Source organism: Vipera ursinii (assembly GCF_947247035.1).
Source record: "Vipera ursinii genome assembly, chromosome: 2".
In the NCBI taxonomy this organism is placed as follows: Eukaryota; Metazoa; Chordata; class Lepidosauria; order Squamata; family Viperidae; genus Vipera; species Vipera ursinii.
The window spans coordinates 98,814,886-98,830,139 of NC_139513.1; the positions used below are offsets into that span (position 1 = coordinate 98,814,886).

The window sequence follows — 15,254 nt, forward strand, 5'->3', positions numbered from 1 at the left end:
ATATGGAAGGAAATTTAGAAGTGCATAAAAGGCAACATTTATTTCCCTATTGTTGAAAAAAATCACTGTGAAAGTATCTAAGAGCAAAAATAAAAGCTACGCTGTACGTGAAAAGAAACTGAGACAATAAGGAAAATCACATTTGATTCAGCCGTGGGGCAAATCTTCTCCTTTGTAAATCTTGTGTGCTTTAAATTTAAAACTATTTGACCTTCATGAACTTGGATAAAAGAAGGCAACGTTCTAAAGGAGGTGGGATGTGAATGTAAGCAATGTCTGTTTAGATTCTCAGCCATCCAGGTCATGGTCTTAGTCAGAACTGAAGAAGCTCCTTGGATGAGAAGCGAAACGTCTTCAAGGAAAGACAAAGTCCAGTTGCCTTTTGAAAAAGCGTCTTTGGGAATGTAAGCCATATTGATCTTGCCTTTGCTCTTTATGTATGCTAGCTTTCTCTTTTTGCCATTCCAGGTACTATGCCATCTGCTGCCAGCCATTGGTTTACAGGAATAAGATGACTCCATTACGCATTGCTCTCTTGCTGAGTGGCTGCTGGGTAATCCCAATGTTTATTTCTTTTCTTCCTATAATGCAAGGCTGGAATAGCATTGGCATCATGGAGTTGGTGAGTAGATCTCAGTTGCCTGATGTGAAACCTATTCCAGGTCAAAATCAGAAGACTTTTATTTTGCCTACAGCCCTGTTTAATCTTGAATGATTGTATATCATTATTATTGATTTATGTCTGAAGGCGAACATCTGTGTTCCAGGATAATGTTGCAGGATCCAATCTGGGTCAGTCACCAGAACCAGAAATTTTAGTCTTCCAAGCTTTTGCTGAAAACCATCCTCAGGAACCTCTCTCTAGCAGAGTATGCACTTTGGGCCTGTTGTGTGTGGCTGTTGTGTGTGGCTTTTTATTGATTTAAATATAAATTACATAAATTATAAATGTATATATTTCCCATTCTAGGCCAGCTTTTCTCAGCCTTTTTCCCATGGAGGAACCCTTGAAATAATGTTCAGGTTCTATAAAAATGGCAACCAATATTATAATTTCACAATACAAATCACTTCTAACCTACACAGCCCTCCTTTTGCAATTGCTACCATAATATAAAGCAGCAGGCCAGCAGTCGAGTCATGGTGTGCAAAAATCCCCATCGCTCTGAGCACTGGCCTTGTGCACTAAACAAAGATAATTTTTTTCAGTGATGTTTTCTCATAGTGACTTCTTGTGGAAGTCTTGGATTCCACACAAAGTCCCACTTATGAAAAACTTCTTTAGGCTCTCAGTATTATGCACAATTTAAAATTGTATAATTGAAGAAAAATGCAAAAAAGAACAATAAGAATATTTTTGAAGCAAGACATGTTAATATTGATTGGTTCTGTAGATGACTTTAATTTAGTTAAAGTATATCCCAGTAAGATTTGTGCTAAAGTAACCTCGGGGGGAAAGGGACGCAGTGGCTCAGTGGGTTAGGACGCTGAGCTTGTCGATGAGAAGGTCGGCAGTTTGGCGGGTCAAATCCCGAGTGCCACGTAACAGAGTGAGCGCCTGTTACTCGTCCCAGCTTCTGCCAACCTAGCAGTTCGAAAGCAAGTAAAAATGCAAGTAGAAAAATAGGGACCACTACGGTGGGAGGGTAACAGCGTTCCGTGCGCCTTTGGCGTCTAGTAATGCCGGCCACATGACCACGGAGACATCCTTGGACAAGGGCTGGCTCTTTGGCTTTGAAACGGAGATGAGCACCGGCCCCTAGAGTTGGAAATGACTAGCACGCATGTGCGGGGGAACCTTTACCTTTTACCTTTACCTCAGGGGGGAGGGGAAGCATTCAAACTTTTTAAACGTATCTCCATTTAATCCATGTTTGTAGCTGTTTACATTAAAACTAGCACAGGCTCTGGTTAGAACAGGTGATGGATGTCATGTGACATTCTGACTTTTCTAAACAATTAGAGTTTTTTTGAACTTTTGATTATTATAGTGTTCTATTGTATTTTTACTGCATAAACTGCTCAGAATGATAGCATTAGGACAGCCTACACATTTCATAAATAATCTAAAAAATAATAAATGGTACTGTGATCATCCAGTCTGAATATTTCAATATGTTTCCAGATAACTTATACCATCACTTTTGGGTAGCTACATTTTTCTATATATCGTAGAGCTGAGTAAATGTACCACCCAAAATGTACACTGCTTGCATTTTTTTTAACAGCTTTAACCAACGGACACATTCTTCAACTTGCTGTTCTCTGCTATTTGTGGCTTACTGTAATTTGGATGATTGCTATAAACTTGATTCCTTATTTGTGAAATGATTTAAATGACAATGGAAAGTTTGCTCACTGAATTCTAGAACTGAAAATGTCTGTAAAGTTAAAGTACATTTAGTCCATACCAGTACTGTGTGTTTATTCATTTTGAAATGTTTGATTAACAGTAAAAGAGTTAAAACAAGGCTGGAACATTCAAGACCTCGGAGACATTTTGCTGCCTTTAGATCTGTTGTTATAAGCTCTGGTATTCTTTTTGGCCACAAAAGTTATAGAGTAGTATCCTATAACTCTGAGGTCAAAAGCACCCCAAAATAATAGTTAAATTGTAAAATAATTTCTTTCTCAAGCTTCCCTCCAAGACTCAGGTGGAACAATAGGAAAGCCTGGACTTCTTTAACTGAATATGTTCCTGTTGTATTCATTTTGTACTTAATTCTATTGGGGGAGATATTAGTTATATAATATAAATGTCTATTTGAACAGAGGTAGATCTAAAGATGCTTTCTGCAAGAGGATTTCCTTAAAGCACAATCCTTTCAGGTCAAGGATAGGCAACGTGTCCACCTTATCTACCTTTCTATATTGATAGTACGCCCTTTGGGGAAAAAAATCCTGGATCTTTGTTTTTGTACATGATAACTGTAGTAACATTATTGTATACACAGAGATGACAAGATTTGGCACTACTTACAATGGAGGAATGGTTAGTGAAGGTGATGAAAAAAGATGGCTAAAACTGACTTCTTTGATAAAAGAAAATACAGTGTTTATATTTATTTTTCCCATATGGACCTTTTGCATGATAAACAACCATTTTTTACTGTTAGACTTAAAAGAAAACAATAGTTAAATGAACAGTGCTTTGAATGCTGAGTCACACAGCATATAGTCCATGGAAGAAACATTAATTCTTACATACTGTATATTCTGGATATCTCTTGTCCTCTATTAGGCATACAGGATGATTGACTACACACACAGCATTAGACTGCTTCCCAGAACATTTTAGCAGATCCATTGTTCAAATAAAACATTTGCTTCATTAATCCTCTCCCTACTCTACTTTGACTTCTTTTCTGAAAGGTTTTTTTTTCCTGAAGTTATTGCCTGACATTGACAGTATTCCAGCTTTCATGATAATCGTTCTCCAGATGAAGGATTCTAATCCACAACAAAGTGTCAATAACACATGAGAGGCAATATTAGCTCTTTTCATGAGATATGGAACTGATGAAATTTTTGTTTATTTCTTAGACTTCATAGTAATCATGCAGATTCTATAGTTTTTGAGATTTTTTTTTTTAAAAACCACCCTATCTTTTTCAGGGAACCATAAGCAGATGGAGAAAAGTTCTGAACTGGTTTCCCCATGCCCCCCCTGCAAATGTATTGAAATCACAACTCCTAAAATTCTGCTCCAGCATACAGTAACTGAATGAAACAATGCTAATATTTCATATCAATTGTACTGCAATAGTTATCACTAATTTAATGTGTAGAATAGTCTTATCCAGCATGCTACCTCCAAAATACCCTCTAGCTATTTTGAAACCATAGTTTCCAGATCTGGATTTTTACATTGTCATTTTACATTAGTGGCATTCACTACAATAAAATGCAATATTTTCTTTAAAATCTTATAACGTTTAATTTTATTTCTCTTCTATCCTTTCCTTTCACCAAAACTGAACAATAGAACAGATTTTTACACACTCAAAAAATAACCACCCAAGACTTGCTCATAATCTGGTGCCATAAATTTTAATAAATTATTATTATTATTAATTGCATTTTATTTGTTCCCCCATTTTAATATTTTTGTACTAGATTTTCTTTCTGCCGTAGTGCAAACGTTGCTGAAAATAGAGGAAACATTCAAGAGAGTTAACAGCAGTGGGAAAATGCCATGAATAGGACAAATCATAATTATGAAAGAAAAGAATGGGCTAATTTGTGAGACAAAAATTGTATTAGAGATTGCTGAAGAAAGATCTGTGATGCTAACCTCATTTGTACACATGGGCAAATGAAGCTAAGAAAGAACATTTTATTATCAGGGATATTTTTGTAGGCTTCTAACATTTCTGTGGGGTTTTTTTTGGGGGGTTCACCTCTTCAGGTAGAGAAAAGGCAATTCAACAATGCATCCAACTCAACTTACTGCATATTCATGGTCAACAAGCCGTATGCCATCACCTGCTCAGTCGTAGCCTTCTACATTCCGTTTCTGCTAATGGTTCTAGCCTACTACCGAATATACATTACAGCCAGGGAGCATGCTCACCAGATACGAATCTTACAGCGTGCAGGGGCACCAACTGATGGGCGACCCCAACATCCAGACCAGCATAGCACACACCGTATGAAGACTGAGACTAAAGCTGCAAAGACCCTCTGTATCATCATGGGTTGTTTCTGCTTGTGCTGGGCACCTTTCTTTATCACAAACATAATAGACCCTTTCATACATTATGCAGTTCCTGATCAGATATGGACTGCTTTCTTGTGGCTGGGATACATCAATTCAGGACTGAATCCCTTCCTTTATGCATTCTTGAACAAGTCTTTCAGACGTGCCTTCCTCATCATCTTGTGTTGTGGTGATGAACGATATCGAAGACCTTCCATCTTGGAACAAACGGTACCTTGTTCTACCACTACCATCAATGGATCAACTCATGTACTGAGGTGAGTTCAAGTCTATCTACTTTGATGGAAGCTTAAAGAATACATGTTTGAGAAAATACTTTTCCTAATTTTGTTTTAGCTGTGAGTCTTATGAATTCATAAAGGAAAGCTAAGATTTTTACTTTTCAGAGAATTAGTGGCATATTTGTAATTTTCTAAATGCTTGTACATACATTTTCAGGTGAAGGGAGAGAAGTTTTGTGAAACTTTTATAGGAGAGTAGAATTTCATGTCCTTTTTTTTTTAAAAAAAATTGTTATTATCCTTAAATTTATATTTTCAGAGAGACTATTAAGGATGCAATATTTCATTTCTGTGTTAAGGTAAAAGTACAAAGAATTGGTGTGTTTGTGTGAACAAAATTATATTGTGTTAAATAAGAATGTGGCTCAGTGAGAAGAGAGACATCTTAAACAGGTGCTGAAAGTTTAAAAGGTTCAGCATCATCCATAACTAAACAAGGAATGAAAGCCAATGGGTTACTTATATACAGGTACACAACACACATTCCTGCAAGTTTGCGTAGCAAGTCTCTGGCCGTTTCAGTACCTTCAAGATATCTCCTCCAGATCTCAGCTAAGAGGCAGATAAAACATTTCCTAAACTCTAATCAGCTTTTCATTTCTGCATAATCTAATCTCTGTGTAATGGAATGTTTTCTTAAAAACAAGTAGATATTTGGCTATAATGACAATTATTTTGAAGTTTCCTAGGACAGCATCAGGTTGTGTTTTTTTTTTTTTGCCGATGGATGGACAGTCTTGCTATTAAAAGAAAAATACATTAATAGGTAAATAGTGGGCACTTTCTTGCTGCTGCAATTTTCACTCCCTAGTCTTTGAGGAATTGCTTTCTTTTTTAGAAAAGAAAAACCCTGCTTAAGGAATGAAAATCAAATCACAAATCTCATCTGATAAAAAGTTCTGCAATAACAAAAACTCTTTTAATGTTATTCTATAAAAGAAAAAGAAATAGAAAGGAAAAAAAGACAGGGGGGGGGGGAAGAATAAGCAGCCTGTTCCTTTGCATTGCCTGCCCCTTCCTTAAGAGAAGTGGAGCCTTGGTGGAGCAGTGGGCTAATGCCTCCTTAAGTAACACCAGCTGCCTGCAATTAGTGCAGGTTCGCATCCCACCAGGCTCAAGGTTGACTCAGCCTTCCATCCTTCCGAGGTAGGTAAAATGAGGACCCAGATTGTTGGGGGCAATAAGCTGACTTTGTAATAATGCCGCTTGGGGTGTGTGTGAAAGCCCTAATAAGCAGGCATATACATAGAATGAAGGCTACTGCTAAGCTTGTAAACCGCCCTGAGTCTTCGGAGAAGGGCGGGATATAAATGGGATTAAAATAAATAAAAATAAAAAATAAAGTGGGAAACTGACAGCATCTTAAAATTATTCATCTTTGCTGCTCTGCCTGTTACATGGAGTGGGATTTGCAAAGCTGTCAAGACAGCCTTTCCATCGTTAGAGGACCCGGTGGGCAGTGATGTTCAGGAAGGCTGAAGCAAAACTTCTCCCTCCTTCTCCCAGTTTGCAGGCAGGCATCCTGTAGAGTGCCTGCCTGAAAACTGTGCAAAAGTCTGCATTTCCAGCTGAGAATGGTTCTTTTTGCATCACAATTAAGCTGGAACTTTGTCCATTTAGCTGCTGAACAGAGGCAGTGGCATGGGATGGCATGTGTGGTGATCTGATTTGGGAGTAGCATAAACCCCTTGTGTGGAACTCAACATTTGGGAGAAGGAGGGGGACGGGGAGAGGGAGGGAGGGAGGAAGGGAGGTGGGGAGAGAGAGAGAGACTCAAATGATATGTCTAGGAAACGTGAGAAATTTCAGGTCACGCAGTAGTTTCAAGACATAATGAACCTATGTTAAATAACCCTGAACCTTATTTGTTTATTTGAATTATTTACATCCCACATTTCACCACCTGGTATTCAAAATTGCTCTCAAACATCAAAAACCAGTTGCTTTTAAAAGGGGTATATGGTTTTCTTTAAAAAAAACAACAGCAAAAAGTTATTATCTCTGAAAGGTTTGAAAAAATACTCTTGATTGAAAGCTAAAAGAGGGGGAAAAATACTAATTGCTACATTAATATCTTTAAGTAAGAAAAATAAATTTGCATTTTAGGGCACTTTTGTCAGTTTTGTTTTTGCTCAGTTTCTTATTTTCCTGATTATAATTGTATTTTATTTCCACATTGATTTACAAATTCAGCAAACACTACACAAAACCTTCTCTATGCTTCTTCTAAAACATATCTATAAAGTTTTCTGTCCTATACGTGTGCAAATACATTTCTATTATGCAATGCATTATTTGTGCTGTGCTTACTTTTAACCCCTACTACATTTCCTGAGTAGTTTTGGAACTACAAACCACATAACCACATTTCCAAAAATGTCAATTTCTGAGCACATGGATATGGAAAGATGGAATTTGGGAAACTGATTTACAAATCAGATGGCACTGATTTCTTGTCCTGCATAACTCATGGAAGCGCCTGCAAAGCAGAGTCTCAGAAAAACTCAACAGATGGATAGATTCATATGGCAGCAGACTGTTGGTGAGGCCTTTAGTCCCAAAATCTTTTTCTCTATAAATGAAAATACTTAATATTGCCCAGGATCATTTATACAGTCAAGCAATTAACATGAGTCATGGGCAGTGGTGAGTTTCAGCTGCTTTGCAGCACTTCGGCAAAACTGGTAGCTAATTTTTTTTGTTGCCCAGGCCCAGAATGGACTTCCGGAAGCAGCATCCACACAGAGAACCGGTTGTTCACATATTTAAATCCCACCATTGGTCATGGGGGAGAAGCACTTACTTATTGGCAGACAGGATTTATTATTTACCCCTCCTACTTGTGATAGGAAGTTGTTTCATCTTTAGAAAATTAACTTCAGGAGTTTCATGCTTTAAGGTAGAAACAGGGTCATTTCAAAAACGTGGAAGTTGTGATATGTGTTGTGATACGTTTTACCTAGTCAGGGATAGGCAATTATTTGGTATCTTGGTAATATTTTTGCAGCTTGCATGGGATGAAAAACATGGGGGGAAAAAACACCAAATCGTATCTATCATATTCAAATGAGAAGAGTATGTTCTGTGGTTTCTATTACCTTTTGTTTCTTGTCCAGAGGAGGGGATTTTTTATTTATTTTTATCCCACCTTTATATAATTTATATAAATTATTCAAGGCATATCCAACATTCCTTCATCTTCCTATTTTCCTCACAAAACCCTCTGAGGCGGGTTGGGCAGAGAGAAAGGGACTGGACCATAGTCACTCAGCTGGCTTTCATAGCTGAAGTAAGTTTTTCACTTTTTAGCCTTGAGCTTTAACCACCAGACCAAACTCTGTGTGTGTTTCTGTGTGTGTGTGTGTGTGTGAGTGTGTGTGTGTTAATTTTGCCCCAACTCATTTTGAAAAGGCAGCTATATAAATAATCTAAATAATAATCGTAATTGTATATTTAAAGTGGATTTTTTTTAAAATAAATAAATAATATAAATACATTTTAAAGCTTAACAGCTTTTCTTCTGCCTCAGAATAACGGTAAATTGTTGTACACAGAGGGAAAATTGCCCACTTTGGGGGGAAAAAAACCTTGAGGATTTTTCATTCTGAGTCACCTAATTCTTATTTAATTTATGGAAATGTGTAGACATATACCAGTCATCAATTGTCTGAGATTGCTGGGGTTTTTGTAAAGAAAATATGGACTTATGACCTTTAATTTTTACTTAGTTTCTGTGATGGATAATGCATAAATGTTTGAAGGGACCAGGTAGTTTATTTTTCTTTTGCTGGTTCATATTAAATAAATGTTAATGCCTCAATGTTTTCCAGACTCTATTTAGCCGTGAAAATTTGTTCCATTATCATGCCAACTCACTTCTTTCCATCCTCTCCCAGCTGGATACCCTTAATGATAGATCGAATATGACTACACAGAAATGCGTGCTGTGCACCGGGTTCATCAAGCTGCAATTAGGTTTTGTTTCCTCAGCTTCCTAAACTGATGAGGAAGCTATTTTGTTAGCTTCCTGTGTGACTAAAAACTTTACCTGAGAATTAAGGATGGAGACTCATCCTGATACCTATATCTGTACCTGGGTTTGAATGGTGGAGTTTTGCAAGTTAGTAGCTTCACAGTTATTGCTCAGAGCTGGAAAAAAACTTTCTCAATATATCCTGGGAAAGATGTGGCTCTCCAGCTGTGATCATCTCTGATATAAAAGAAAGCAACAAGTGTGCTTCATTGATTGACCAGCCACTTGGGGCTTCCCAAGAAATCCAGTTTCCTAAGTATGATCTGTCATATGGAAAGAATTTTGCAGTAACATTCTGTCTCCAGTGATCTATGGAACTGGAACTTCTGGAAAGAAAATTAATACCACAATTTGGATACAATGAGAGTTAGGATTCCTGGGATCCTGGGAAACAATCCATAGCTACTCTTGTTTCTTTGTTGAAGGGTTGGACATTTGCTGCACCTCATAATATCAAACTTTCCAACATGCATGAGATCCAAAAGAACACGTGGATTTGGTAAGAGAGAGAATATAAGGAAACTAGACTGAGTCATCATTTTAGTGATATTACCTAATGCTTGGGTATCTCCATGCATTCTTCCTGAACCATGCTGCATCCCTATTAACCTCCCAGACACACATTGCACACCATCTTGCATATCCCTCACACCACCATGTGGTGCCTTACGTGCCCTTCCCTACACCCTTGCTCCACGCATGCCCACAAATCATCTTTTACCATTTGTCACCTCTCACACATCCTCCTCGACCTGCACATGCTTCTTATGCACTCCCCCCAAACCCTTGTGCAATCTCCCCCACCAGGCAGCAGACACCTACCTGCCTTGCCTGCCTAGGACTTCCGGCTTCCTGCCAGCTTCCCCACTGACTTTCTTCGTGGGAAGTTGGCAGGGAGCATTGGAAATGACAATCACATGACCATGCCTGACTATGGTGAGGAGACAGCATGACAGCACTAAAGCAGCCACAACTTTGCCAAATTTATGCCTTCTGTAAGTTAGCTCATTTGAAGTAAAGGTAGTCCTTGACTTACAACAGTTCATTTAGTGACTGTTCAAAGTTACAACAGCATTGGAAAAAGTGACTTATACCCCTTGTTCACACTTAGGACCATTGCAGCATCCCCATGGTCACGTGATCAGAATTCAGATACTTGGCAAGTGACTCATATTTATGAGGGTCGCAGTGTCCTTATGTCATGTGATCACCTTTTGAAACCTTCTGACAGACAAATTCAACAGAGAAGCCAGATTCAATTTAACATTGCTAACTTAACCAACGCCAGTAATTCACTTAACAACGGTGGCAAGGAAGGTCATAAAATGGGCAAAATGCACTTAACAACTATCTCACTTAGGAACAGAAAGTTTGGGCTCAATTGTGGTTGTAAGTTAAGGACTACTTGTATGTTGATTCAAAAACTGTTGCCCTATTATTTAATGTTTTTCCCAACTGAAGATTATAAACAAAGAAACAGATGTGGAAGTTTTATTCTATATAGATTCAGTGTAGTTAAGTGGTTAAGGTGTTGGATTAGGAGTCAGGAGACTGAGTTCAAATCTACTTCATGCCTGATTTTGAGCCAGTCTATCAGCCCAAAGTACCTCACACGTTTGTTATTTTTTTTAAAAATGGGGGGAACAAATGCTATGTATGTTGCCTTGTAAATATAACACAAACTCTATATTTGCTATTTATTTTCCCTATGGGTGAAAATTATTTATCTTAGGGCAGGGGTAGGCAACCTCGGCTCTTTTATGACTTATGGACTTCAACTCCCAGAATTCCTGAGTCAGCATAGCTGACTCAGGAATTCTGGGAGTTGAAGTCCATAAGTCATAAAAGAGCTGAGGTTGCCTACCCGTCTTAGGGGAATATTTCCTGACATTCTTGAATTTATGGCTTATCAAGAAAAAAGAATAGTGAGTTTTTTGGTGTATATACAGTATGAGGCTCATCAGCAAATTGAGGGTGACTTTGATGATAACCTCTATTTTGATGTTATATAAGGTATGTTCAGGCAAGCATTTAAGAATATTTTTCATTTATCTTCTGTAACTCTTGTCCTAATGTTTATGTTCTGAATAAATTTTTTATTTCCCTGCATTTATATCTATATCCATGCATGCATTTACTCATACATTTATGCATCCTGCTGAAGTTATGGATTTGTGTTTATTTTTCTTCTAGACACAACCCCCATTTAATAGTTTTAATTGTGTTGCTAGAATTAATGGATCCAAGTATGGGAAGACAAAAGATTTTGAAATGGATTCACAAAGAAACTAAATTTGTTTCTAAATAAAAGTGCCAAATGAATGCAATCAAATGCAGATGTATGTAGTACAGTATTGGAAAATACCTTTATTTAAAAAAAAAAACACAAACTTTTACAAGAAAAAAAGAAGAACTGGGCAGATTCAAAGGTAATGTAATATTTACATTGATTCTGAATTAAGGAGGTTACTGAACACTGCTTTGTATATTGCTCTGAAACTAATTCAGTAAAAACTGCAAGTTTGTAAGCACATTGTCTTAAATGTTCTAAAGAAGTCAGAAAAATGCATTTATGTCAGAAATTAGACAATATGTAATCACAAATCATAATTCCAGAGGAAATTCACCAGTGATGTCCTTTGGGTGTTGTCAGAAGCAAGGTCATCCATCTTTTAGAAAACCAGAACCACATATCATGTTTCCTACCTTGTGTGGAAATAATATTTTAGAAATATAAGTACACATTTAATTTAATGACAAACTTTCAGTTTCTGTCTCAGATGGCTTTCTCACTACAGAATGAGTTAAATGGAAGTAGTTGGTGTATGTATACTAATATATAAAAGTCTCCACAATTCTGTTAAAGTGTGGCTGTTTTGAGATTTGTCTGAGACATGATACAACAACTAAAGCCCCAATATGCTCCAGAAAAAAAAGATGAATGAAGTTTTCTCAAGTTAGATTACCAATAATATTCTGAATTTAGAACCAATATGTGACACTGGTCAAATAGATAGCACAAAGCTTCAGTCAGAATAATAAAAATCATGTCATTTCTAAAATCAGAGAAATACTTTAAATTCAGGGAGATCTTTTTTAAACATGACGGATATTTTTGGAGGCCAATTCAAAACAAAGAGGAGCTTTAATTTCAGAAGGAAGCTATAAATATATTAGTATTAGTATTTATTATATTTGTATACCGCCCTTCTCCCGAAGGACTCAGGGCGGTGAACAGGGCACATATAAAAATACAGAATACAAAAATTAAAAAAGAATTAAATAGGAGCCCGAACTAAAACAATAGATGGTAATAAAAAATCCACAATAAAAACCCCAACACATCCCCCATCAGGCCAGGCCAGCTTGTTCAAATAAATGGGTCTTCAGACCGCGTCGGAAGGAGCGAAGGTCAGGTGCCATCCGGAGCTCAACCGGCAGCTGATTCCATAAAGCCGGGGTGCCCACAGAGAAGGCCCTCCCCCTGGGGGCCACCAGCCGACATTCTCTGACCGGTGGCACCCTGAGGAGGCCCTCTCTGTGGGAACGCACAGGGCGGAGGGAAGTTGACGCCGGCAGCAGGTGATCCCCCTAATTTAATGTCTATTGAGGCTCTCTTTCATTCCAAGTCATGGTTGTCCCAAAGGTGCTTTTTCAGGACTACAGGAACCATTTGCGCTTCAGTTTGAGATGCAGACAAAACAGATGCATCCCCAACAGCCTGTGCCTGTCTTCAACGGTGAAGGGACACAGGGCAGAAAACATCCTGCAGCCAAGAAGGCTCCACACACAATTGTACCACTCAGGTGACCCTGAGGACACAGCTAAACCTCCAAGTGGCCTCAATGACTCTCTAAAAGAATGCAAATGACCAGCTGTCTGCAAGGAATATAAATCCTTCCATTCCCCACCATCTGGTCAGAGCTGAAGAAGCTTCTTGGATGAGAAACGAAACGTCTTCAGAGAAAAACAAGAAAGTCCAGTTGCCTCCTGAAAAAGCACCTTTGGGGCCCCTAGTTTTTTAAAAAACTTTTTTTTTATCATAACTACTAGCATAACTAATATTACAAATAGGTCCTTTCAGTGTGATGCTAAGGAAATGACCAAAGCATAATCTGTCCTTGATAAATTGCTCCATACGATTTAAAACATAAAAGGACAATATTAGCCATTTGAACTGAGTCCAGAAGTAAAATTGGTACAAACTACTGTTTGAAGGGAAACAAGCTTTTTTTCCTCAAGTGAAAATGGAGGGACATTTTAATTTGTTCTATTTTTAATATTTATTTTTTATTTCTTAATCTTACTATCCAAGATTAATTTTAAATTAAGAGTTGTGGCGGGTTTTTTTCTTTTCAGGTAAAAACAGTATTCTAATGTGTTCCATTACTGATCAACATAAGCAACTTGAATTCTGTTCCAAGGAAAGCTTTCAAAAAGTTTTGAAATTCAGGTCTTCTCAATTACTTTATACATCATTTAGTCTACATGTAACAATTGTCAGGCCTATTGTCTCCAGCTGAAAGAATTGTGAAATCATAGATATAATAATATCCATTGCCACTTCTCTTTATATCCATCAACTTTCCTCCCTCCCTCCCTATAGAAACCAAAGCCTTTTACACCCTAATATTTATTTTTAGGATAGCTTTTATGCCTCACAACAGCCCCACTAATATAGTAAAAAACATCCTGTGAGACTTAACTTGCATTCTAGTAAATGAGCATTTTATAACAGATTGTGCCTATCGTGCTAACAATTTTGATAACAATTAAGAATAAATTTCCCCTAGAGGTTATTTGTAAAGGGACTACTCTAATCATTCCAGGTTTGTCCCCAGCCATTAGCAATCCTTGAGACAACACTAGTTAACCAACACTAGCAAACCAGTATTAGCTGTGCAGTTTCTTGCAGTTGTGCTAATAACACAAGGTAGGCAGACTTTCACAAACTGCAATTTTGAATTTTATATGAGAATACAGAACTGGTTGTACACTCTCATTATATTATCAGAGTTTTCAGAGCTGAAAAAAAATCATGGGGGAGTATTTTTGTAGAATTAAATGTTTGTAGAATTAAAACGTTTTTTTTGTAGAATTAAAAAAAACGCATTTGATCCTATTTATAACCTTTGTGTATTTAGTAGCTATAAGTAGTGCGTTGTTAAACCAAAAGCAGCACTGTATGTCAAATGACATGCTTGAATGTACTCTAGTCAAAGTAGAATTCAAATGGGAGCTTTGACATTTGGATTTACTTCTCCAGCTTACAAATACTAATGATAGGTTTAGATTTCAGTTCTTTCCAGCATTAAAGTAGCAAGTTTATTTAATGAAGCATGAATATGATGAAGCAGGAGAGCTTTTATTGCAGTTAGGCACAGGTATATGAATTGAAAAAGATGCACCATCAGATATAAATTAAAAGGATTCACGGTTGAGCTTTTATGGTATACTGAACTGGATTTTGTAGAATTTTTGGATTTGGGAGAAATATGTCTTTTTAAGAGTTGCATGTAACACGTATAATCTAGTAGAATTCAACATTCAAATGGTTACCTCAAACTACAATATTGAGACATATGACTATGTAAGTGCTCCTCAAAGTTGTAGAAAACCTCTCTAAGCTCAAGATCAGAATTTGGGGATTTATAGAAGCCTGCCTCAAAAGAAAGCTAATTTTTCATGCAATTGATTTATTTATTTTATTTACTTTTATCCCACCTTTATTATATTTATAAATAAGACAGTGAATATACATAATACTCCTTCTTCCTCCTGTTTCCCCCACAACCATAACCCTGTGAGATCATTTGGGTTGAGAGAGAGTGACTGGCCCAGAATCACCAAACTGCCTTTCATGCCTAGGACTAGAACTCAGTTTTCTAGTTTTAGCCTGAAGTCTTAACCAATAAATCAAACAACAGATCTATGGTTCAGATTAAAATCCTACCTGTAGAAGTTTTCAAAGAGTCATGTCTTTCCAGCACAGCAAGAATTTTCTCCTACCTGTACATAATTGCTGGTCCTGAGCTGCCTTTGACAAAAATTATTGCAAAACTTTCCTGCTAATAGAGAAGCCAACAAACATTCATGCTTGTAGAGGGATAGTTAAAGTCCATGGTCTCTTGGGGCAACATACATTAGGGAGGATTGGATTGTTGCAACTCTTTCTACAGTCAAAACCAGTGATCACTGGGCTATTTGTTTACTTGTTCCC

At 37.3% G+C, this 15,254-nt stretch overlaps 1 protein-coding gene across 1 annotated transcript in view; it reads left to right on the forward strand.

Annotated features, from left to right (window-relative positions):
* The window catches only part of HTR4 (5-hydroxytryptamine receptor 4), a gene marked incomplete at both ends in the record, with an annotated part of 299,591 nt that overhangs the window by 187,850 nt on the left and 96,487 nt on the right, over positions 1 to 15,254 (forward strand). The window contains 2 exons of the mRNA XM_083353379.1: positions 469 to 622; positions 4,409 to 4,977. Of these exons, the coding sequence (XP_083209505.1) occupies positions 469 to 622; positions 4,409 to 4,977 (723 nt within the window). The remainder of the gene's footprint in view (positions 1 to 468; positions 623 to 4,408; positions 4,978 to 15,254) is intronic.